Here is a 25,385-nt window from a genome sequence, read left to right on the forward strand (position 1 = left end):
GAGAAAAGTTCTAATAAACGTTAGGGATGTAATGTTCAAATTTTGAAAACTCTTGACATAGTTTTAAAGAATACACTGAGAGAAAAGTTGTTCGATTTTTTGTAATTATACTAATATGTTACTCTAATTATCATGGTTATTATTGCTATATTGTTAATAATAATAATACAGTGTTATCGACAAATATAATTGGCACCGAAAATGACTACAATTAACAGTTATTATTATGTAAAAATGATTGTCATTACTATAATAATCTATTTATAGTCTTTCTCTAAAATCAAAACTTTTCTCCATGTATAATTGAATGAATATACACAATTGAAAGTATAATATGAAAGAAAGTGAAGATATGCATATTCACTATCTTAATTAAAATGTTCCAATTCAGAATTTAAAAAATACTCTACTCAACACTCTATTAGAAAGTTACTAATTTGTGAAATATATCACTTTTCCATTAACGCAACGATATAATATCGATTTTAGTTTTAACTTTACAAAAGAAATAATGAGTTTTATACACTATATACAATATGTATATAAAAATAGATTGTACTTACTCTGATAAAAACGTTACGTCCCGCGATATGGTAGCGACCTTCGCCGACTTTGCGCACCTTCAGCTTGGAGCACTTATTCGACGGGCACTGGCAGAGTCTCTGGACGGCCTCGGTGGCTCTTCGCACCTGTAAACGGAGGCACGCGATGCTGGAGATACTGAGAGAGGTGCGCAAAACGAAAGGATACCGGGTATATATTTACGGACGTTTTTTGTGCATCGGGCCGCCCACCTTCGTATTGTCGAACGAATGAAGAATGATCGACTGTCACGCGAGATAAATCGCTTCGACGTGTCGTCGCAGCGAGGAGCAAAGGGCCGAAGATACGCCGCAGCGCGTAACTTCCGCCGCTAGGCACGCAGGAATCCGACACGGGCGTGCAGATGCATGCATGGAAAACATATACGAGAAAACACCGATTCCCATCATCCGTACACCTTTCTTCCCTCTCGTACGATATAATGATTATAATGCAAGCGCAACGTCTGTAATAACACGTAGGACTAAGGTTTTCTCAACGACATGCGAAGATACGACTAAAACAACGCGTGCGTAGAATAAATCGGTGAAGAACATTAACATTAATAGAAAGAATATAAATTATTCAATCTTCCGCATATGCATTTCTTCGTGCGACACGGAAGTGGGCAGCTTCCTCTGCACTGCACATTATTATTTTAATGTTTCAAAATCGTTTCGTATCCAGCAAAAAAGTGTTTCTTCGGTAATACAAATTTTGTTGGAAACTGTTAAATGAAATTCATATAGATATTCTCATAGAGATATTCTCGACATTCGATATCATCATCATCATGAACTTTTGTATTATATCAGTGCAGAATGCATTCGAAACTTACCGAAGAATCTATTATTGGGATTGCATTGTAAGTGAAAATGGGGCATTCTGATACCTTGCGATCGAGTTCTGTTATCGGCCCAGTGTGTTCCGGTGGTTCAGCCGACGACGGTGATGGCGAACTCGACGGCGACGGCACTTCATCAGGATCTTCGACGCTACCGCGCGACCAATCATCCTCGGTAGTGTCGCTGGGCACCCCATCACTTCCAGTCGGTCCGTTGTCGCTAACGGACCTTCGCATTTCAGATTCATGTGCAGCACCGGTTACCGGATCCAACCATCGTGTGCCCGTTGTGACTTCAGACGCCGAGCTAGAATTACATCGAGATTTACGTTGAATTGATTTATGTTTAATTCTCCAACGCTTTCGCAAAATATTACATGTCGAACGGGTTAGCGAGAGAAATTAACTTTCTTCTAATCTACAATGTGCTCTTTGCTATCTGTTTCTTGCTTTTTACTTTACTTATCTATGCCTTTTTGTTTCTTATTCTATTTCTTTATTTTCTGTCGTTCCAGATAAAAGTGAACTAACTTCGAAAGAGACGAAAAATAAGTATGCGACAAAAAACACGATTATCGATAAAACCCAGAGTGTGATAGTACTTAGAAAAATCTGCCTTTCTTATACTACACTTATAAATTTCGCGTTTTTCGGTTTCAATTATAGAAAGTGATAAATATAATCTTGTGAAATCCCTGTCTTTTACTATTAGGTGTTGGAATTAATTCGTAGCGTTTTACAAGTGATGGGAAGTACTTTCATTAATGTATTTTTTAATGCTCATGTGAAATAAATAACATTCTTTCATTAAAAAACGCTACGAATTAATTCCAACACCTAATATAATTTTCAATATATAGTTTATTCGCGTTGTTTGCATTCTAATTTATTTCAAAGTTCGATTAAAAAAATTTCTAATATTATCTTATTTGGAATTTTAAATAAAAATACCTGGAAAATAAAAAAATTCTCAGAGATTCATCGTACAAGATTTCATTCAAATACCTTGAAACGATCGCAAAGAGAGAAAAAGACAAGAAGCAGAAAGCAAGAGCATATTGTAGATTGGGCTTTATATATCTTTGTGATTTATCGAACTGTCCGAATAAAAACAATTATCTAAACAATTCAATAAAGCGAACGGTACCATTCAACTATCTACAGAATAACACAATGGCTCCGACACACACACACCAGAAACTTTACATATGCTATAAAATTCAACCACTCCTAGTTGCGCGACTCGAGGTTTCCTTCTCAATAACACCACGCAGAATTGCCCATTCAGTCAGTGACTGTTAACCCGATGGGGAAATCTTTCGTCGTAAACGAGCCGGAATATATCAGAGTTCTGGGCGTTGTTTTGAATGCGATGCAGGTAAGTGAAACAGAAATTATACGAACGAATAACTTATACATTCCGTAACGGTTAAGTTTCGGTTTCTTCTCACAACATCATCGCTTATCGACCGTTACGTTGCAGGTAACGCATTGAGGAATATTGTGTGCAAGAAAGATTACAAGATTAGGCAACCGATAGTTCGTGAGACACATTCTCATGAGCGTAGTCAAGGGGGGCAGAGGAGACCGAATAGTTTTCTTAAATCTTAAAGAATAGAAATAATTAAAACCGTTTAAACGGATTATGCTTAATTCATACAAAAATAATTTTAGAAAAGAGGAAAGAATTGAAAGTAAAAGTTAAAGGAAGGTTTTCTGAGAATCTAAGACAGTTAGTGTTATAAATAATTTTTCCAATTCAAAGAAAATCAATTTACAATTAAAAAAAATAAAGTAGGTTAGTCAATATGTTGTCACACATTAAATATGTGTGATTTTGTGATTTACCAGCTAGTAATTAATTAAAAATATTAATGTAAAACAAAATAAATCCAACAATCTATATTATTCTCCTTTTTTTCCCAGTTTAAAAATCTTAATCCTAATTTGGCTCCTTCCTAAACAAAATTTTAGCTACACCTATGCATTCTCGTTTATCAAAATACTCCCTATTCATATCTCACTTTTATCAATAAATTCTATTTCTGAGATTCTATATATTCTATAGAGATAGTATATGCAACGTAAAACTATATCGTTACACTTACTTCAAAAATTACACCTAAAAAAATTAAATTTCCCAGAAGAGGGGAAAAACCATGTCCCAAAACTTGACAAAAAATTATGAACTAATCAAATAATATTAACAAAAAAAATATATTCTTAATATGATCAAATGTAATTTTGTAATTTTTATTTCACAATCTTTAAAAATAATTCTTGTTAAATAACGATTTTGACGATTTTTTTTTTAAATCATCTTTTTTGAATTATAATGATTTTGATAATTTTTTGTAAAGTTGAGTTAATTGATTTTTGATGATTAATAGAGTAATACTTATTAAATCATTCATGATAATAACTTTTCACGTTATATTCAGAAAATCACGTTTTTTAAGTTATATCATTTTTTAAGTAAGGGAGCGATACATTTGTATGCATTTATCGATAAAAGTAAAGTGTGAATCGATTCTTGAAAATGATGACTTACCTGCTATGTTTGATCTTTTCCGGCGATGGTGTCCTGGGTGTTGTGGTCGGCGATGGTGACTGGAACTGCCAAGAGACGAGACTACTATGTGATATACCGCTGTCAGACAAACAGTGAAGATCCCTTTCTTGTTCAGCTGCAATTTCCCTCTCGAGTTGCACCAGTCCAGGCGGTTCTAGAGAATATCTGGCCGCCAGTCTCGCGACTTCCAGCAGACACAGCACAACATTCCGTGGTTGGCCATGCAAAACTATAAAAAAAAAGATCACACTAAAAATCCTAGTCATGAGTGATTTTGTCAAAATCCTACGAGAGAGAAAGATATATGTACATTGAGAAAAATTTCTGATTGAAAATGTTTTTAATTGAAAATGAACAAATCAGAAGATTATGATCAGTTCAATCAGAATTCTGGTTATGTCAACTAGAATTATAATAGATTCAATCAGAAAATTCTGATTTGTTCATTTTCAATTAAAATTCCAATTAATGCAACAGTGTATATACTGTCTCTCTATATACTATCTCATTATAATTTGTATTATCTCACTGTATAACCTTAATTAAAGTTACAAAGTGTAATAATATAAGTTAGAGTGAGATAATACATATGTATCTTTCGCATAGGATTTTGATAAAATCGTTCGTGATCAGATTCTATTATACGAACTTTTGATTATATTATTTACGCTCGTTATATATACAAATGACAAACTGTGTCATTTTACGGATTGAGATTCATTTATTACTTATATTTTATCATGGCGAACTCGATTTTATTCAGGTCAATGCTATTTACGTACAATAAGACGTTTTTCTCAAGGCTTCCGTGGCGGCTTTCTGTCACGGTCGATTGCATCGTTACATAATTTTATGTAACCGCATTGTTTATTTCCAACAGTAATTAAACTTGATTAAACGGAGAAAGTCCCGCCGATCTTCAAAGAGCTGCAGATTCGCTCCACTTTCTTCGGAATCGCGCGCGATCCATGTGGCAATCACTCTCACTTCCCGTCACAATCAAACCGATTTGCATACTTCGTTTTATGCCGGATCATAATTTATACGGCACACGTTCCTAGTCTTCCTACACGCGTGTCCGCCACGAGATTGTGCGAGTCAATTACAGTGTTTCCGCTAATCGCCGCTCATCAACTTAATCGAGTGCGCACTTAAATCCCATCTCGTTGAAAGTCGTCCGATAGAGCGAATGCATAGCCCGCCCCTGCTTAATTCGCATACATTAAAATTAATTGCGCCAAGCTTTACCGAGATCGTCGCTTTCGAAGAGAAGATTCTCGTGGACGCCCAGCCGCCGACAAAATTGTATGAAGTTCTCCATGTTGTCACGGGAAAAGAAGCTGCGACGGGCTGCATTCTCCCAGCAGCGACCACGTATTACTGGTGCCGGCTACAACAACATTTCTCTATATTTCTGCGAACAAAACTTCCTTTTCTTCAAATATTTATTATTGTTTTTGTCAAAACAAAAATATTCTCAATTACAAAATTCGCTTGGTACATTGAAAAAAATCTCAGTAATAATCAAGCCTAGATGATAATTGCTATACATAAAGCTTGATGAAATAATTTCAATCCAATGTTCAGTCAATATACACAGAGAAAAAAGTCGTATCAGCAATTAGAAATTTAAGGAAAAATAACGCCTCAATTATGTATTATAAAGTTGTAATAAGAACATATAGTTCACATATAAATAAATTATATGAACTAAGAAAATATAGTAATGTTAACTATTTACTATACAAATATGATTAATATTACCAAAATTTTTTCAGTGATAATATCACGGCGTATTTTTAATAATTAAATGTCATTGTATATAATACGATAATTTCAGAAAAAAAATTATTGTTCGCCGGGAACACATCATGTTAATGCAAAATCTATAAATTGAGATACTAGATGATTTCTAATAACTTACTCCCTTCGCCCGTCCAGCCTCAATCGCAGATCTCGCCTTTTCCTGGATAACTCTTGCCAGTCGACATACAATTACTCCATTATCAAGCACGTCAAAGAAATTGTCACCCGTTATATGATCCACATCTGAAATTCGAAGATTACAAAATTAGCTTAGCCGTCGCGTCAACGATAATTCGCACGCACGCATGAATATCCCTCGGTATAAGCTACAAGTATCTCTCAATGACATTCAAGTGGCCCGATGAAGTAATAGGTTGTAACAAAAAGAATAGCCCGCTATTTACGAGTATACTTATTTAGCCCTAACGCAAATTGAAAATTATTATATATCATATCTTATCATTTTTTACTTTTTCCTCAATGAATTTGTAATATTTTAAGATGCTTATTAACATCATTATTAAATTGATGATCAATATATTGGATCATTTAAAAAGTATCCGCGGTTTTTTCAATTTTTGAATGAAAAAATCGCGGATACTTTTTAAATGACCTAATATTATTTTCGGCTTCAGTTTGTGTTTGTGTTTTAAGTTCGACAAACCGAATTAGCGCACAGACTATAGAACTGAAAATGCATTTAAAAATTTACATATAAAAATATTATGCATCTAGATCCGCTTTGACCGAATATAAGATTCTTTCTGTTTCATTTGTTATGTACTTATTGGTCCATTTTCCACTTATTATTGTTTTATTATGTTATTATTACATAATTATATTATTTACTATATAATTAAAAAACAAAAAAATTGAATAAATTGAGTAAGTTTGCGATGAAGTTTATAAAGTCCGAATTACATCGATAGTTGAAAATCTGTATGCAACTCGCGAAAGCAGCTATTCGACACGATCGATCGACAACGTGATTGTAGTAATCGCTCGTAAGTGTACCAGACACAACGGTGATTCGTCCATGTATCGAATGACGATCAGCGAGCCGGTTTGGTCGGTCGAAGAAGCCTGTTTGAAGAAGCAAATTTACTACGGCAGTGATCGTGCAGTAAATCATTTATCAGTAGCGCGCAACGCTCAAGGACGACGTTTTAATAGCAAGATCGCAAGATTGGCGACTGGAAAGACAATGAAATCGGTTTAAGTCGGAACGGCTGATTCATCGTCCCGCGAGATTTTTATTTTAATTCTCGTCTTGTGATTTTCTGAAAGAAAAAGGGCGGCACTTTGAAAGCCGCACGTCAGGGATCGTTGATTTGTACGACGTAGTGGATCGTGCGAGAAACAGTCAGGTCGCAATACTCTCACGATAGGTCGACTTATGCGTGACTATAAAATCGCTTTAGTTTCGATTGTTGCCGCAGGTAACTAAAGTGCACAGATCAAGGACATACGTTCCACTTTTCCGGGTAATAAAACTTTCCAATATCGATTCCATCGAGAGGAGACCTCGCGAAATTTTCTGATAAATACTTGATGAATTCTAACTTTCTCTGGAAACGAGCCGATCAATCGTTTTGTTTGTCTTTAGATTAGGCAAATTGTTAAAAATCTCTTCTGCGAAGGAGACTTTTCACATTTCCATTCGCTTTGATCAACTTCAATGTGGAAGTTGATCATGCTCGTTAATCTGAGTCTTTCTCATTATTAGCTACCATTAATTATTGTCCCTATCACTTATATCTCTCGCACCCGTCATTTTGCAGAGATCCAAACAAGAACCCTTATTTGCCTTGACAAATTATGTAATCTTCCCTGCACTTCCATTCCTATTCTCTTCATTTAACTTAACATGTATGTTAATTATATACGTTAATCCGAGTCTGTGCTTACCATTAGCTGTTATCTATTACTAGCCGCATATTATTTATTGCCATCTCTTTTCCGTATTCATTATCCCTTAGCAATTCATGCGCGAATACAGCCATACGGTAGATGATAGAGTAAGCGCATCTGCACTCACCATCGGCCGTTATCTATTACCGCCTCCTGTTCCGATCCGTTAGATCTCCCGTTTTAGGATACAAACGAACATAGTAGCGTACTGTGATCGTTATCCGATTATATATTATCGTACCGAAGATACATACCGGAGCAATTGAATTTCACCGGATACGCAAGCAAGAGTAGGCAAGTATTTTTTTTTCTTGGAAAACTTCTTTGCGATTTTCACTTCGTCTCTTCGTGTACGTGACTTATTTTTATTATTCATCGAAGTTATCGAAGTGGAGCGTGTCGGCAACTACATTGGAGAAACGACAAATTTGATAGCTGAAGATCTATAAAAGAATATTAAGGACGCGACTCTTAGATTATAGTAGTAACATCTTCGATACTAACGAATATTTGAAATATTCAAATATAGAAATCCATGCTTCATTTAACCCTAGAATGCTATCGCTATTGAGAGAGAGAGAGAGAGAGAGAGAGAGAGAGAGAATGATATATAATATTACTATCAGTATGTAAATTTTACGTACAAGAAAGTAGGCCATTCTTAATTAATGTAATTCAAGTATTTCATACATTTTTCACTTTTAATGATAAAATAATCTAATTAATTAATCTAATTAATTAATCTAAATAATCTAAACTTTTTTATATATAGAAACACAAATAATCTAATTAATTTAAGAAGAAAGAAAGAATAAATATACTATATTAAAATCAGTCTTGAAATGGTATGGAATATGTCCAACTGCGTGTCTCCAAAAAACTTAAATAAAATATACAATAACACAATAATAATATAAAACTATTCAAAAATTGAAATTATTTATCACTCTCTCTTATAATTCTGACCATCAGGGAGTATAAACTGATAAGGGACAACATTTTTAAAAGCTTGTCTTCGCTTATCTCAGTTTTTAACATGACAGATTGGACCTCTTAAATGACTGAAACAACACGAACGATTTTACTAAAGTGTCAAAAATTTAAGTAGATATCTGTACATAAATTGGTTATCAAAATAATTACGTACAATAGAAAACTCAAACACGTGCAATGAACAATATTGCAAAAATTTTTGACATTGTATAATGATTAGTTTGAGCATCCTATATAATTATTCTGATAGTATGACAAATTTATTTTCAGATTTGTATCCAGTTAAATTTTTAGATATTTCAGCAAAGTTCTTTCCACGTGTAACTTAGTGCTCAATGTTATTCCACTTACTTGTACGTAAAATTTATGTATCGATAGCATTCTAGAGTTAAAGATGCTTGAATTAAACCCGAGTGTCTCAGTATCTTCTGCACATGTCGTTTCTCTCCCAGAATGGAGCGGTCGATCGATGAGTGAATCTAAGGAAAACTCGCAGGGTCGCGACACAATCCCGTAGACACCTATATACATAGATATAGACAGGCACAATGGGAAATAGGAACTAGGTTGGGTCCTGATGCAGCGATAGTACCTCGCAGATACGAATGGTAATGAGAATTCGCGAGCGCGGGCTCGTGACTCGACTTCGTAACAACAATAGGGTTGGTACCGAGGACACGAAAAGAACAGGATTTTAAACGGCGGGATCCATGTGTGTGACGCGAAACTATAAATACATTATAGAAATAAAATCGATTTTGACTCCACAATCCTGAATGAGTCTTGGCTTATTCCAAAATATTCGGTCTGATTTCCTGTTTATGAACATTCGCAACAATAAACATTTCATTTATTAATGCGATTGTCAGCTATATATGTAATAACCTTCAACTTGGAAGTCGCTTACGCAGCCGCATTATGAATTTAAAATCAGTATGTGGGATGAAAGATTGAACTTGAAATTCGCCAATTATGCCTGCCGCTCCCACATGAAGTCACACATCTCAAATCAGTTCTATAGTCTCTCAAATAAATGGATTAAAAAGAATTAATAAAAAAAAACTCGTTTCGATAGCTTTATTTTTTAAATTCTCTTCAAGAATTAACTCTGTAAGCAATAGAATTCTATCATATACACAATTATATATTATAAAAATAATTGAGACGCAAAGTATCATAAAGTTATAGTCTTAATTGATTATATACAGGCTAGATATTATCATGTTATTTTTTTTTAAATAATCATGCTTGAACATTCTTAGATTAATTGGATGGTTAGACGGAAAATGACTTTTATTAGCTACAAATGGTTGGGAGACCATCAGACTCGGACTCGAGCACGTGCACGAACGCGCGAGGAATTCTCGTCGTTCAGGAAACTCGGTCACCCGGAACTGTATAAGGCGACTGTGTTCCCCGTCACCGAGCTAGATACATGTCCGTTGCATTATGTCGTTCCTCGTCTCTCTCTCCGATGCGACTTTAGAGCATCGTTCGAGGCGTCGCCTGGTCCATCGTCGATCAAAGTATCTGCGAGAATCTCGCGCGACGCGAATCCGTATAGAATTAAGGAAACATGGCGATATCTTACTGTTAACTATTCAAGCGAGCTTCCTTTTGAATATCTAAATGTGAATGCTACGGTCAAGCGTCTTCGACAATACCTCGGTGCGCCGATATATCGCGCAGAATGTCCCGTTTATTTTGCATTACTAGATAACAAGTTCCGCGTGCAATAGATAGTTCATGCTGGCAGATCGTGGCGTGTTCCATAAAACAGTTTCGTCGACGTTAAGTATTGTATAGTAACTAATGAAAGTTATCCACATCGTATAAAAAAGAAAAGGATGTAATGTAAGACAATCTCTTTGTCTTACATTATGTCATCCGCTATTTACGTTTTCTATCGTTGCTCATGCCACTCACGTTCGACGATATCGAGTGTAAGTCAAGAACTAAAGATTCAAGATTGTAAATTAAGCGTTCGCAACATTAAGAATTCGAGTCGGAAGTCGAAACGTGAGAACCGAAAGTTAAGAATGACCGGAGTTTATAAACGTACATTCATTCAGGCATAAAGTTATTTTAATCATCAAAATTCTCCGAATGTTACTTAACTAACGTTAATTATTCATGAAAAGATCGATCTGTATTCTCAATATGCTGAATATTCCAACAAAAGAATTTTCACAGAAAATGTTTAAATATTAAAAACATTTAGGATTGTCACAAATTCCTCATCCTAAAATTTCATATATTTTCCTTGATTTACAGACAAAATTTCATGATTTTCCTTGACTTTCAATGACATTTTAAAATTTGTTGTATTTTCATCTTAATTTGAAAACTGTTAAATATTTTATTGAAATATCAATTTAACATAGCAATGTAAATTACTATTAATGTTACTCACATCACTTGCATATTTAATTTGTTAAGTTATTGGTTAAGTTATTGATATTCCATAAACTGCGTAGGTGTGATATATGTATATTAAACTTCTTTATATATCACGAAAATCACTCATCCGCGAATAGTATACATCCCTGACAAAGGATCCCGACGAAGATTTATTAACTCGTAAATATAACTCATATGAAAAAGAATATAAAGAGCGCAGCATTTCGCTTGTGAAGTGAGTCTTCAAAACTGGATTCCAAGATAAATGAAATATACATTTCATTTATATATGCAATTGATGTGAGTAACATTAATAGTAATTTACATTGCTATGTTAAATTGATATTAAATTGACATTAAATATATTTTTGACAGTACAAGTAGTACAATTTCGTTTAAAAATTATTTCAGAGACCTCCGAACTTGAAATTTCTAGGAAAATTATAATTTTACGGAATATATGAAACATTTTTCGAATGTGTAATGTGAATGGAATATTTAACGATTATTTTAACGTTATTTTTATTCTGAAAATATTTTGGGATATTCTGGACACTCTTGGAATATTATTTTGGAATTTTAAAAACAGTTTACGAATATTTCAGGAATATTTAGCGTTAGCTGGATGCACTCTAAAAAATGGATATGCATTTAACATAGTGGGTATTAAATATAATTCTCACCGTGTTGGTATAATACAAACACTAACATGGTAAATTTAATATCAAACCAAGGTGTTAAATTTACACCATGTTGGTGTTTATATTATGTCAACACCAACATAGTGAGGATTATATGTATAAGCATGGTGTTAAATTCACACAATGTTGATGTTTATATTATATCAACATCAATACGGATTATATAAGCATGATATTATATTCCTTTTTTTTTAAGTACACATTTTTTTACGTTATTGTGGCAATTCGCGTTTTTCTCGTATTTTAAATCCTGCGATTAAATCCTTAATCTTCGCGGTCGCGCGCGCGCTGACCGCGAATTATCCGGCACAACGTTATTCGTTTCGCGATGAAGGGTACATGGCACCAATCGGCGCGGTTATCGATCATCGGGTGTCGAGTAAAGTAAGATATGTTGTATCCCCGACTCGAATAAAGATATATACGGTCCTTCGCTCGAGCCGGGCATAAACACGACGGTTTTACGGCCGACGTGCCGCGGCGAAAGGAAGGACGGACTTCCTTCGACTCTTATTGGTACTGACATCCGCCCTTCATTCTCTCGCGATTGCTTAACGTTCAAGACTCGTCGTGCGCGTCTACTACAAACTGTGACCTGTATTTTCGCGAAAACCTTGTGACTTTGGCTCAGTTTAATATCGGACTGATCTCTTAACCTTTCTATTAATGTATGAATATTCGGGTACCTATATCGAATTTTAAATAATAAACATTTTTATATTTTTATATGAATAACGTCTTAAAAATCCCACTTTTCGAACAATAAAGAACAGTTTTGCACAGACTTTATCTCGTTTTTTAGCGGAAAAAGTACCAATCGTATTTTTTTAAGAGTATATCTTTTAGAAATCGTAAAACTTCTAATTATTAAAATTTTATATTTATAAAATTATATTAATAAGAATTGTAAAAAGTATATTTTAGAAATTTTATTTTATTTTAAAAAAATATCTACATTTAACGTATAGAAAAATTATACCCCTCCTTCCGTCTTCAAATCATAATCTTTTTTTTAAAAGATGTACATATGTCGTCTTATTTTGTGATTCAGATAATATAAAATCCTATATGAGAATCTTATGAAACATTGCACGATAATAAAAAAGGTAGGAAAAAATTGTACATTGACAGAAGGATTAAGAAATGATAAATCTCTTTTCGAACTCGTGATATTCGTGAATGTCTCGATTATCGCCTCGTTACACGCCGAGCGTGTATATCTGTTCCTTATCTGGTCATTCGTGTCATAGAGCCAGTATTTTTATTACTTGCCACGCAATACAGCGACAGCGTAGCTAAAGTGTGATTCTGAAGCACGCTCACGATTTGCTCGGAAACATGCCTCTATTAAACGGCGCATATTGTAGCTCGCGACCAGGATCCCACGATAAATCCGTTCGAGTCTGCGAGTCCGTGAACGGTCACCTCTGCGGTGCCTATATCGGCAGAATAATCGGCGACGATAAATTAACGCGGCGAGTCAAAGGTTTCGCTTTCTGATTTACGGCCGATCGGATCATCAGTGACGCGTGTCAAGTGTCAAGGCGATATCTTCGTCGCTTAGATCGCCGTATCGTCTCACGAGTCGATAGTGTCCCGCGGATGCGCAAGCGTATTAGGAAAGCGTACGCCCATTATGCGTAATGCGGCTTTGGGTGCCCATGTGATGAAGGGAGAAGAGAAGAAGTGGCATGAAGGAAGAGGGGTGCCCAGCTGACTTCCGGTTGAGTCACAGAGGCTTTGCAACTGTAAGAGGCGCAGGGCGCGCGTGGGTAACGAAAGGCCGTCGTGTTATTTTTTTCACGTCGCCAATGATGCTTTGGCAACCGTTGAATATCAATGAGAAGTTCCTCTCTGTATCTTCATTTTGTGTGAGCCTCTTAGAAGAAACTCATGTAGCCGTCTAAATAGCTATAATGAGATTATTGCTTTCTTATTGTAATTCTATTTGTAAAATATCTTTATGAGGATCTATGTAAAATATTAGGTGTTATATAAAAAATCAAATTAATATTTTAACATTTCTAATTTTATTAGAAATTAACAAAGTTTCGATTAAATAAAAAAACACTAAATACGGTCGAGATATCTTGTGGTGTCCAATAATATTTATATGTATAAATTTTTTAATATATTTTCTAGTTATAAACTCTGCGCCAAATACCATCAGATTTAAATGCGATCATAAACAGAAATTGGAATAATAAAAATATCACAAATTAAATTGATCGTCAATTTAACAATGCTAATAATTATTTTAAAACACTGAGAGGAACTGATTTCGAAAAATGTTAGTCAGCGTTTTAACGAATTTTTTTCAAAAGATTCTTACATTCCTATTTCAGAATCCTTATCTTCGTTAGACAGTATTTGACGAAAAAGTTGTACGAGTAAATCTATTCCTCAAACTCGGATAAGCAAACATACTTATGACACGCTAGGAATGGTCAAGTGAATTTCAACCTTTCTTGCCATCTTTGAAAACTTATTAAATATCTTTCTTTGTTTACTCACACCTTGTCAAAAGTGTGTCTCTTTCAAAATCACGCTTAGAGTATCTTGTTGATACGATGTATCATATAAATTATTTAACAGCCAAAGGGTATTAAATTTTTTTCATAAACGATATTTAAAAAAGCAAAAAGATTTAAATCCTTTCACCGAGTTTCATTTATTTAATTCGCATCTAAAGTGCAAATAATCGATAATGTCGCTGTTTGTCCATGTAGATTTATAAATTCATGCTCTAGTAAAGAGAAAGTCCAGGTTGATTTCAAAATTACACACCAAAGAAAAGGAAAACAATTTGCAAAATTACAGCGCATACATTACGTGCATACGATATGTGCGAAGGAGTGGCTTCTCCCTTCGGGAACAAAACATGTGTCTTCTTTAAACACTAGTAACATTCACATTCGAGAACACGAGCGAATGAATAAAAAGAAACATTTTCATTATTGATCATTCAGGAACCCCCATTCAGGAACCCCCATTCAGGAACCCCTTATCTTGAAATCTTGCGTTTAATACGTCAAATTTCGCGAATGTTTTTAAATCGAAATAATTGTATCGTAAACATTACGCGGTAATGTCATTTTAATTTATTACCACTGAGTATCTAGAGGTTTATCAAAGATCGATATATTTTAAGCGACGTGATTTAGGCGAGTCACGTAAATCATATATCTCTATGTGCATCGCCTTTTGTGACTAAATATATGTACGAGCTCGATGTTCGTTTACGTATCGTTCGTTTTTCTCGGCGTACATTCGTGTCGCAATCTCTCAGGGTGGTCCACATCGCAAAGCTGGATCCTTCGAGGTCGCGTGAGACCACACTCGTTTTCGCACATTCCGTCCGCCAAACTGCATCCAACTGTATTTTATGGACGCACTTTCCTTGATCATCGATATGTGTGCACTTAATCGTATCCACGTAGTAACATGCAATCAGAGGTGAAAGTACGGCAAAGCGACAATCGCAAGTGAATCGAATTATGTGGGAAGGTACTATTAGCGATGTTGTAGCAATGTTTTCATCATTAATCTCTCATTCAGCACGCGATCCAATTACGATCTAACGGGAATTAATAAATTATCTTTAGAGCGGCAATCTTAGAGACAATCTCGACACAAAATTGCACGGTGATTCTCAAGATCAATTGCTAAAAGTGCAAGGTCAGAATGGAGATCGGTAGCGTAGTGAAAAGTCCGCGTCTGTTTGTTACGTGAAATGCAGTGCAGCGTCAGAATTGCTACTTTCCGCGAGGCTCGGTACACCGTGGCAATTCTATTTTACGCATCAACTCGTATTCGTACCGTATTAGGAAACTAGCAGAAAGGCGGTCACACACGCGTGCCTAGAATTAGATAGCCATCGGTAGATTTCCAGTTCCTTGTAGGAAAAGAATCACGGATCATCGCTCTTTTCGTCACATTTCACCTTTCTTTCTTCTTGCTTTAAAGACTAAGCAGGAATTTCTAAAACACTCTTCCGTAATCTTAAACAATGTTTTTTGGAAAATATAAATTTGTGTGTGTGTGTGTGTATGTGTGTTTACTCGATTAGGTTTATCCAATTATCCAACTCATAAAATAATTAATGCGATACATTGTACATTATTATGTCACGAAGAAACAATTAATTTCGGTTGCAGTTATTATGTTACCAGAAACAATTAACTTCAGTTGCACAATTGATAAAATCAAGCGATTAATCAATCTTATCTTAACCTTTCAAAAATGCCGCATTATAATATTTTGTTACGAGTATAACACATCGTGTACAGTATATTCAACTTTAATTGTTTATGACTTTCGTAAAAATGAACACATTGTAACAAAATTTTTTTCAATCGAAACGCCAGACTTTAAGGAATATAATGCTATCAAGCGAATATATGTATCTTTATTAATAAAAAGTTTCGAAAAAAATTATTCTATAAGAAAAAAGGCTGGTATACCAGATCGAAAATAGCATTGAAGGGTTAAATCAATAAAAATTGAAAGGCTAACTGTCGATTGATTAGGTAGATTCAAAAGAAAAGTTTTATGACATTAACCTCGTGTACTCGTTTCAGGAATGCAGTCTTCATGTGTAATCTAATAAGTTAATTAATAAGCGAAAACTTTCACCTACTTCGAACTTCCCAAATTTAGTACCGATACGATAGTAATGATCTTCATGCAGTATATTTCGTTTCCATATTCCGCATACAACAGTTAACAGAACAATTGCTTATTGATCCTATAGTTATTTTAAGTCGTTCCAACTATCTCTTTATGTTCTCGTGACGCGCAGTTCGTTTTTACAATTATTCCTTCTGTACGACTTGCTAAATAGGCTTGTAAAATAGCGAAATTTTTTTATGAAACAATTTACAGATATATTATGGCGCCATCCTTGAATGTTTTTGCGACATTCAAGCAAGCTTCGTAAAATTTTGTACACATGGCGCGCACGTTTTTACGTGGCAGCCCGAGACATGACGAAGTGTAAGGCGAAATATTATGAATATCCTTTCCCACGTGTAGCACCAGATGCTAACTTTTGTGTTGGCTCTTACACATCAAAGCTGCATAAGACTTGCACGCGCACGCCACATCCCGTAGCATGGCAAGCCACCGACTCTTTTTAAGGTGATTTCACATCGGGCGAAGCCCGATAGAATGCAAAAAAATGTGGTCAAACATGACGCGAATGTCGAGTCGTTACACGGTGTTACGCCACGCCGATTTCTTTTTGCGCCTTACGCGGCATTTAAGAGAGCCAGACGAGAAGAGTTATGAGAAACTATAATATTTTTTACGTAATTATGTATATCGTACCTAATTTAATATTTTACAATACTTTGGGGAATTAAATAAATTCGCGAAAAATAGATTTATATTTAATACTAAACCGCGGATCTAAACCGCGGCTAGCTATTGTCAGATTCTTTTTCAATGCAATCCTAGCTAAAATTGGAGCACGTAATATCATAAATTAAATTAGATTTAATGAACAAGCAAAGACTCTTGAAATAAAAAAATATAAAAAATAGGATTAATAATAATTTAGCACAAATATTATATTTATACACTGTTAAATTTATAATGTCAAATGTACCATTAGTTTAAGTTACTAATTTGAGCTGTTTTTGTATTAATTTGAATGATTTTTCTATAGATCATCACTGCTCCTATCCAATATACAGTTTATCTTGATTAAAATAATAGAGTTAAACAAACAATTTAATTCAAGAAAATATATTTGACTCAAATTTAATTTATTATTTACTGAATACATTAACATGGACGATATTTATATTTCGACATACATAGAAGTTAAAAATAACAAAATATTATTTAACTCAAGGGATTGAGTTACTCCTTCGATATCTAACAGTGTCTTTTTAAGCGAACGATTTCAGAGTGATGCGTTCTCGACGTTAATAAATAGGAGCGTGCTTATCACAATTTCAGTAAGCTCTTGACAAACTTTACATAAAAACGATATTTCGAAGATAACACGCGATGCACTGTCGCGGCAATGCTCGCGTGACGTGGCATCGAGACGACAAAAAGAACCTTTTATACACGAACCTATTATAATTTGGTGGAAGCAATTCGTGGGAGGTTCTATCGGGAAATTCGACGTAGAATACGTTCTGGGTCATTTCGGCTTCGGTCTACGAGTTCCGTGCAAGCTATAGATCCTCAGCTATTGATTATTCCCATAAATTAGCAAGAGTAATATCTAATCGTTATCGAAATTTCTCATGAAACGGCATTCGCCGACCTTGGCGATGACCTAAACTCGTCCGACGAGTTTTTTTTCTTCTTACCGATCAATACTCATGTCGTAGAAATACGCTTCATTTCCAATGGATAATGTATTTACTTATCGTCTTGTTGATCCAATCGGCCAAGTCCTCCTGAAGTGGTATCAGCTGACGACTCTGCGCCGAGTGCAGCCGTTCGTGATAGAACTCGAATTCTTCCTCCTCTGGCGAAGGTCGCGGCACGTCGGCGCGATTAAAGACAGAAACCGAGGACGGTCCCCAGCTACTGCGATAACGGGTGTGCTGAGAGGATGGGAATCGATTGGCGTACGACATTTTGAGGCAGCTCCTGCCAACGTTCCCGCACGCCGGATCCTGTCTCGACGCTTCTCTCCTCGCTCTCCTTGGGTCCTCTTCCAGGACCCACTTTACTTTCTTCGACAGCTCCCAAGCTATTCAAGAACGATGTCGTGTAGAGACGTAAGCCTCACAATCAAGTACCGCCTGAAAAGCAAAAGAAGGCTATCGTTATTGTAGAAAACGAAATCGCATCCAAAAACTGGATGCACACCGAGAATGCTAATCGAAAGCGAGAGTGCGACGATAAGATGCGACACGAATCTCTTCTTAGAAAATGGAGAAAGAATAAGACATTCGAGATATAGATGAACATGAATGTGCACTTATGCGTGCAAGAGGATCCTTTACAATTTCTCTGAGAAGCCATAACGAAACGATGGAGTTTCTTTCCTGTCGAAAAAGGGCTCTCTTTTAAGTGTCTTGTCCGCTGTTATCTTTACAGCTATATAAATAATTCAAGATTCAAGATGAGAAAATCTTAAAAAATATCTCTTTACAAGAGCAATTGAAAGTTAAAAGCGGAATTAAAATCAGAAAGATAAATATTAGATTAGGATTAAGTTAGAAAATTCTCATAAAGTTAAAAATCATATTTTTTCACGGAAATAAGAAGAACGTCTGTGCATACGAATAAGTATTTGTTGGTAATTATGTCTACGTTTGCTGTTATATCGCGTGCTTCGATTCTACGAGGGAGCATTAATGGAATTCAAGAAGTCGAGTGATTAAAGAACAAAGGAGTCTGAAGAGCGAGTATCGAGCACGAACTGTCTATTAACTCACAAAGGCTAAGCGATGAAATAGAGCCTATTTTGAATTTTGCAAAGTATCTAGTATTTTTTTAAATGGGGTTAGCGTTACTTCCCGCTTCCGAAGAAGCACATGACTTCAAAACAAGAATCAACACTCACGCACCAATAATTAATTAGGTGCTTTTATATCTTTTTGCAACGAGAAGAAACTTTTCTTCACTCAGAGAAAGATTTCTTCGATTCAAAGAAATGTTTCTTTATTATGAAAAAAAATTTCTTTGATTTGAACGTCATTTCTTTGATTTAAACATTATTTTTTTAATTAAATAAAAAATTTATTTGATTTAAAGAAATGACGTTCGAAGAAATTTTTTCTTTAACCGTAATAACAAAAAAACATTTCTTTGAATCGAAGAAATCTTTCTCTGGGTGTTTCGTACAACATGACAATGCTTTCAATTACGCGTTGACTCAAAAAAGTGATCTTACAGTTATAGTGAAAATTATCTAAGTACAAAAAATTAGCTAAAATAGATAAATTTCTAACGAGTACTGCGATATTAGATATGTGTTGCATCTAATTATATAGATAACAGATATAGAATTTAAATTTGTGCTATAAATTCTATTCGTATACATAATAATATAGTATAACATAGTACAATTTTCTATACGTAATTTTCCATTAGATACAAAAAACAGCGATAATTCTAACTGAAGCAGCAAAATATTTTTTTTGCGTGCACGACTACGCACTGTATACGATAAAATTATTAATCGCGCTACCAATACCTAAATGCTGATGTAAGAATTACATATCGATGTCTCTGGACTGAGAAAACAAATCACCACCCATTGCGATGTTCGCGGACAAACCTACGAGCGTCCTTCGATATATCGCGCAATTATCTCTATTATCCATAACGCAATGTATTATCGCGTCAACACGTACGCGTTTCTCAGATTCATAGATATTAAGAACAACTCACTCGAGGAGAGACGACTTTCTTATCGAAATCTCTAGCGAGACGAATGACGGCGAGCGACAAGTTTGCGAAACTGGTGAAACTCAGCATTCGATCGGGGCAGATGAAATTGTCGCTGCGCTCGATGCTTGTGCGTTCAACATATGCGCACGTGGGCGCAAAATATCCTCTCACATATATTACGGTAGACATTTCTATAAATCGCGATGATCAATCTTTCGTTTCCGCGATTAATAGCATTTTCATTATACTTAAGTTAGATAGGGCGAATGTCAGCTTCAAGATCGTTTAATTAATTTCCGACCTAGACATCTATCCATACGAAATGGAGAAATTATTAATACGTCGAGATCATTACAGGTTTTTTTTCATCGTAGTTTTTTTTATATAAATAATTATGTAGAATGCTTAAGCGTTGATGGCAATGCTGCAAAAAGTTTTAACATGTTTGAACGTCCCACACTGAACAAAGTTTATATCTTAATAAATATTTTTTTAAATATTTGTAATTAAACATTTACTGAATGTTAATATATTTATTTGATACATGAACCATTAATTTGATTAAACTATCATTTTTTTTTTCATTGAGTAAATATTTATTTGCTATAAGTAAAAGTTTACTTACAAATATTGAAAAAAGTATTTATTAAAATAGAGTAAACTTTTTTCAGTGTATAATTATTTTAACGGTTCATAATCTATATCTGAATATAATTAAATAAGTTTTAAATATGTTCATAATATGTTTTAAATTTTTGAATATGTTACTTCATTATGATATTGTTTCAGCAAAACCATTCTTTCCGAATATTCATTTTGATTTTTGTATTCAGCGTTTTTCCAAGAGCCAGTAATCAGAATTGTCTCTGTACTTTAAGTAATAGCGAAAGTATTAATCTTAATGCATCGAAGAGAAAAGCGATGCTTTCGTTGGACTCTGTCAACATTGGTCGGCATGAAGATGTTGTAAATCACGCAGAAAGTGCGCGTGATATTTCTCAAGTACTCGAGTAGCAATCGCGTGCAATTATATCGCTTTCGAAAGAAAAATTCGAGAATCTTTACGAATGTATTTAGCGTGATCTCAGTTTAAAGTTTTCATTAAGACCCCTCGAACGCCTCGATTCCTGTTGCAACAATCAGATTTACGTAAGCACGCAAAAATAAATAAGCACACGAGAAACCATAAGATCTCTATATACGGCGTACAGCGTTGAGAAGAGAGAGAAACAGAGATCGTGTGTAGCGGTATTGTAGCGTTACGAGACGCTGAACATCTCGAGTTCCTTAAGCCGAACGTTGTTTGTAAGTGTAACTAGTAAGGAAACGCAACGTACACATGGTTACCCTTGATCAAAGATTTGTGTGCCCAAACTGGGAATAAACCCGCTGCCAGATTCAGACGAATTTATCTTCCTGAACCGGTGCTTTCAAACACACGATACATACACGGAATTCAAGAAGGTTTTATTAAAGTATTTAAAAATTTAGATAAACACAAATTTCAGAACAATTTTTTTGAATCATCAAGATAATTATGTAGGAAACTCAAACATGATGAACAATGCTACAAGAAATTTTGACATTTTAACCAGTTGAGTGTCCTATATAATTTTGATAGTCCAACAAAATTATTTTTAGATCTGTATCAATATAAACTTTTATACGGAAAGAACGATTTAGCTATAATATCTAAAAGCTTAGCTAACATAGATCTGAAAATAATTTTGTTGAACCATCAAAATATTTATGTAAATTGAGAAAAATTTCTGGTTGAAAATAAACGAATCAATAAATTCTAATCATATCAATCAGAATTCCCGTCATCATTATTGGTTATCTCAATTAGAATTATAATAGATTTAGCAATAAAAAATAAAATATGATTTAATAAATAGTATATTTAATAAATAGTAGAATAATAAATTCTGATTTGTGTTTCGTTTTCCACTAGAATTCCAATTAATGCAACCAGACTCTGTTTCCAGTGTAGAAAACTCAAGCATGATGAGCAATACTACAAACAAATTTTGACATTCTAGCAACCAGCTTGAATGTCGTACATAATTATTTTGATAGTTCAACAAAATTATTGTCAAAACTGTATCTGTAACTGAATTTTTCAATACTTCAACAAAATCGTTCTGCCCGTGAACTAATTTTGAGTTGTAAAACTTATCGAACGCAGAGACGGTTCCACGTCGGCTTTATCGAACACTCTCAAAGACGTTATTCATAAAGACGATATTGTGTAACTGCCGAGAAACGACTAAACAGCTGTACAGATGACTTACGAATCGAGATACCAAGAGATTAACGAGATAAATACCGTTAATATATCCGATTCACTAAATCAAATCCAAATGTATCTCTACATCACTTTATTATTTCTTGCTATGAATACGTAGACTGATTTCATGATAATAATTTGTTTGTGTTCTAAAAATAATCGATTGGGTTATGAGGTTCTTCTCTCGCCACTTGAAAAACATCGATAAAAACATCGCGTGAGCATCATTAGTCAAGCTTTTATTTTTCGCCAGATAACGTAACGGCCGCCCACGGGATGACATAACTTCATCGCTTTATACGTTTCGATCTCTGCATTAATTTATAGACTCAGTTGCACTGCTCTATCAATATCCAACAGCTGGACGTAATTGCATAGTTATTACATAGCGTTACTTTACGCCTACATTCAAAAATCACGATGCCAATCTTCATAAGCAGCCGTTCACTGCTTCTCGTGCAAATAATATTAAGCGTGATATAACAACACTTTGTAAAGTTTTATTCCGGTAAAGAATGCATCGTCCATTTTAGAGCACGATACGATGGACGAGATTACTTTAATTAATGCACACAGTGCACATAATTTGCGCAAAGCATGAAAAATATTTACTAATATAGTCTCATTAACGTTTCAAAGTTTCATTTACGTGTGTGCCTCTTCTCTGTCATAATATGATATAATAACATATAGTACATTTCGTTTACGCGAAAGTACTATCTAATTAACATGAATGGTTCTGCAAGTTTTAAAAAATTGTAAACATTAATTTCTTAACAGGATTAAAAAACAAACAACCGATTAATTAACGACGAATTAATTTACTTTTTTTATTTTTTTCTTATTTTTGAATCAAGAAAATCAAAAGTAAGTTAAACCAAGATTAACGATGTATCATTGTGTACAATCTCTGCAAAAAGTGACTGGAATTGGAAAACATCTTCCGGATAAAAATGAATGTTATACATACGAAATAGCATTTCAATAACATAAATACTAACAATTATATTTAACAATATAATTTTTTAATTTAAATAAAAATTTTCTTATTTTATCTTAATTATAATTTTAAAAGAGTCTACTTCTTATTGAAATAATGTTTGATCCAGGTTTTAAATTACTGTCAAACGTTTGTATTATTTTCAAATATATACGGTATAGAAAAATCTATTTTTTTCATCTTGACAAAAAATATGTGCAATACATTCTTAAAGATAATACATTATATGATAAAAATGGATACATAAGTCGCAAGAGAAGGAAGTCGATTGAATGATGCGAAAGGTACGGTCCATCGATTCGGAAAAAATCGAAGTGCATTATGCACCAAAGTCCGTGTCCGAAGTCAACGACCGGACAACAATCGAGTCTAATCGGAGGATGAGCGGCGAATTGGATCGCCATTAGAGACCTCAACGCGCGCATACGTACTTACATATATAACCGCGCTGGATTAGCCGCGTGGCGAAAGCCGTGCTTCCATCACTACACGGCCGTCCGGTTCGTAACGCGAGTGCGTGGGCGTACAGCTTATTACAAGGAGACACATGTAACGCATGAACGTCGCGTGACAATCGCTCGACAACGGTCCTCGGGATCTCGCGGATAATCTTGCGGACCGAACATATGTACAGTGGATCCAACGTAAACGGTTATTCGCCGCGGTAACATTTATTGCGCGCCGCAAGCATTAATCGTACATTTGCCCGCGTTTGTCCGCATTCAATGATCGATCTTAATCAGAAGACCTCGCTAAACATCTTGTCTAGAAATGTTAGATTAATGATTCAATTCTTTTCCAAGCATTTGTTAACAACAGAAACCGTTTTAAATCTCCCATTTATAAATCCCGTTTTCTGTAATTGGCATCAACCTATTTCTTATCAAATTGGTTTCCCGATTGGTAATATTTTATCATGAATTACACGTTACTACTACGTTTACGTTTTAAACGAGCGCTTTACCGATTACTTTAGCGAGTTATAATTCCGGTATGATTTATATACGCGGACAACTGCAAAATTTACACAGAAAGAGAAAGATTTGCTGGCTCTCCAGCGTGTTTCTTCAGTCGTTTTACTTTTTACACGTGGCTCAACGTTGCGTGTAGGTGGTCGTTCCCCGAGAACGTACAGCCATAAAATGTTCCTTAAAAGGAGCCGATAAAGTCGCGGTCACCCGCATCACAAAGAGAAAAAACAGTATTATCATGTCGGTCAGGTTGCAAAAATTCAATACAGCTACATAGCTATACGTGTTTTATAAGAAAATTATATTATATCATCGGAAAAAAAACAATTGAAAACTTCACTGATTCAGGGAAATCTATAGTCATAATATACAGACAGTCAATTTTCTATGTTAAAGTAGCAAAGTTGACAGCTGAATAACATTAGTGATTTGTTAAATCATCAAATCTTCTTAGTTATAGAATTGAATTCGTGCAGTAAATTATAGGTTTACTGTACCATCCAATTTATTTTTTTTTTTCCGTGATCGTTTACATGCATTTCTTCTCTTCAGACTAAGAAGTCAAAAATTAAAGCAAATATAGGTGTCATATATGTATAATACTACAAACAATTTTTTTATATAATTAACTAGTCATTTACGATTCTCATCGAAATATTTAATCTTGTATTCGCAAGATTGGATTACGTTACTCGGTTTTCACGTAATCATTAAATTTATAAAAAAATTTATCTGATATTTGTTAAAGTTGAAAACGTTTTGTTAACATCGATGCAAATTCATTTTAATATACTTTCTTTATTTTGTAGTTTCTCTTTATTAAAATTCAAAAGAACAGTTTAATTTTACATTGCAATTCAGGTTTCTGTTTTCACTGAGAGAATGTTTACTTTATTAATATTATTTCTTTTTTTTAACCTCAAGTTTTCTATTAGTAAATTATTCGAACTT

The 25,385-nt window shown here is 34.5% G+C and overlaps 1 protein-coding gene across 3 annotated transcripts in view; it reads right to left on the reverse strand.

Moving 5' to 3' along the window:
- Nucleotides 1-503: 503 nt before the first annotated feature.
- The window catches only part of LOC105146059 (uncharacterized), a 48,697-nt gene continuing 23,815 nt past the window's right edge, over nucleotides 504-25,385 (reverse strand). For all 3 annotated transcript variants that reach the window (XM_087416609.1, XM_087416610.1, XM_087416608.1), the window contains exons 2-7: nucleotides 18,192-18,576; nucleotides 5,923-6,047; nucleotides 5,247-5,388; nucleotides 3,978-4,227; nucleotides 1,475-1,733; nucleotides 504-689 (exon numbers count right to left, since the gene is read on the reverse strand). In XM_087416609.1, the coding sequence (XP_087272735.1) occupies nucleotides 519-689; nucleotides 1,475-1,733; nucleotides 3,978-4,227; nucleotides 5,247-5,388; nucleotides 5,923-6,047; nucleotides 18,192-18,408 (1,164 nt within the window). In that variant the 5' untranslated portion in view covers nucleotides 18,409-18,576 and the 3' untranslated portion in view covers nucleotides 504-518. The remainder of the gene's footprint in view (nucleotides 690-1,474; nucleotides 1,734-3,977; nucleotides 4,228-5,246; nucleotides 5,389-5,922; nucleotides 6,048-18,191; nucleotides 18,577-25,385) is intronic.

This window comes from Acromyrmex echinatior, unplaced genomic scaffold (assembly GCF_024713525.1).
Source record: "Acromyrmex echinatior isolate Ae372 unplaced genomic scaffold, ASM2471352v2 Scaffold45, whole genome shotgun sequence".
In the NCBI taxonomy this organism is placed as follows: Eukaryota; Metazoa; Arthropoda; class Insecta; order Hymenoptera; family Formicidae; genus Acromyrmex; species Acromyrmex echinatior.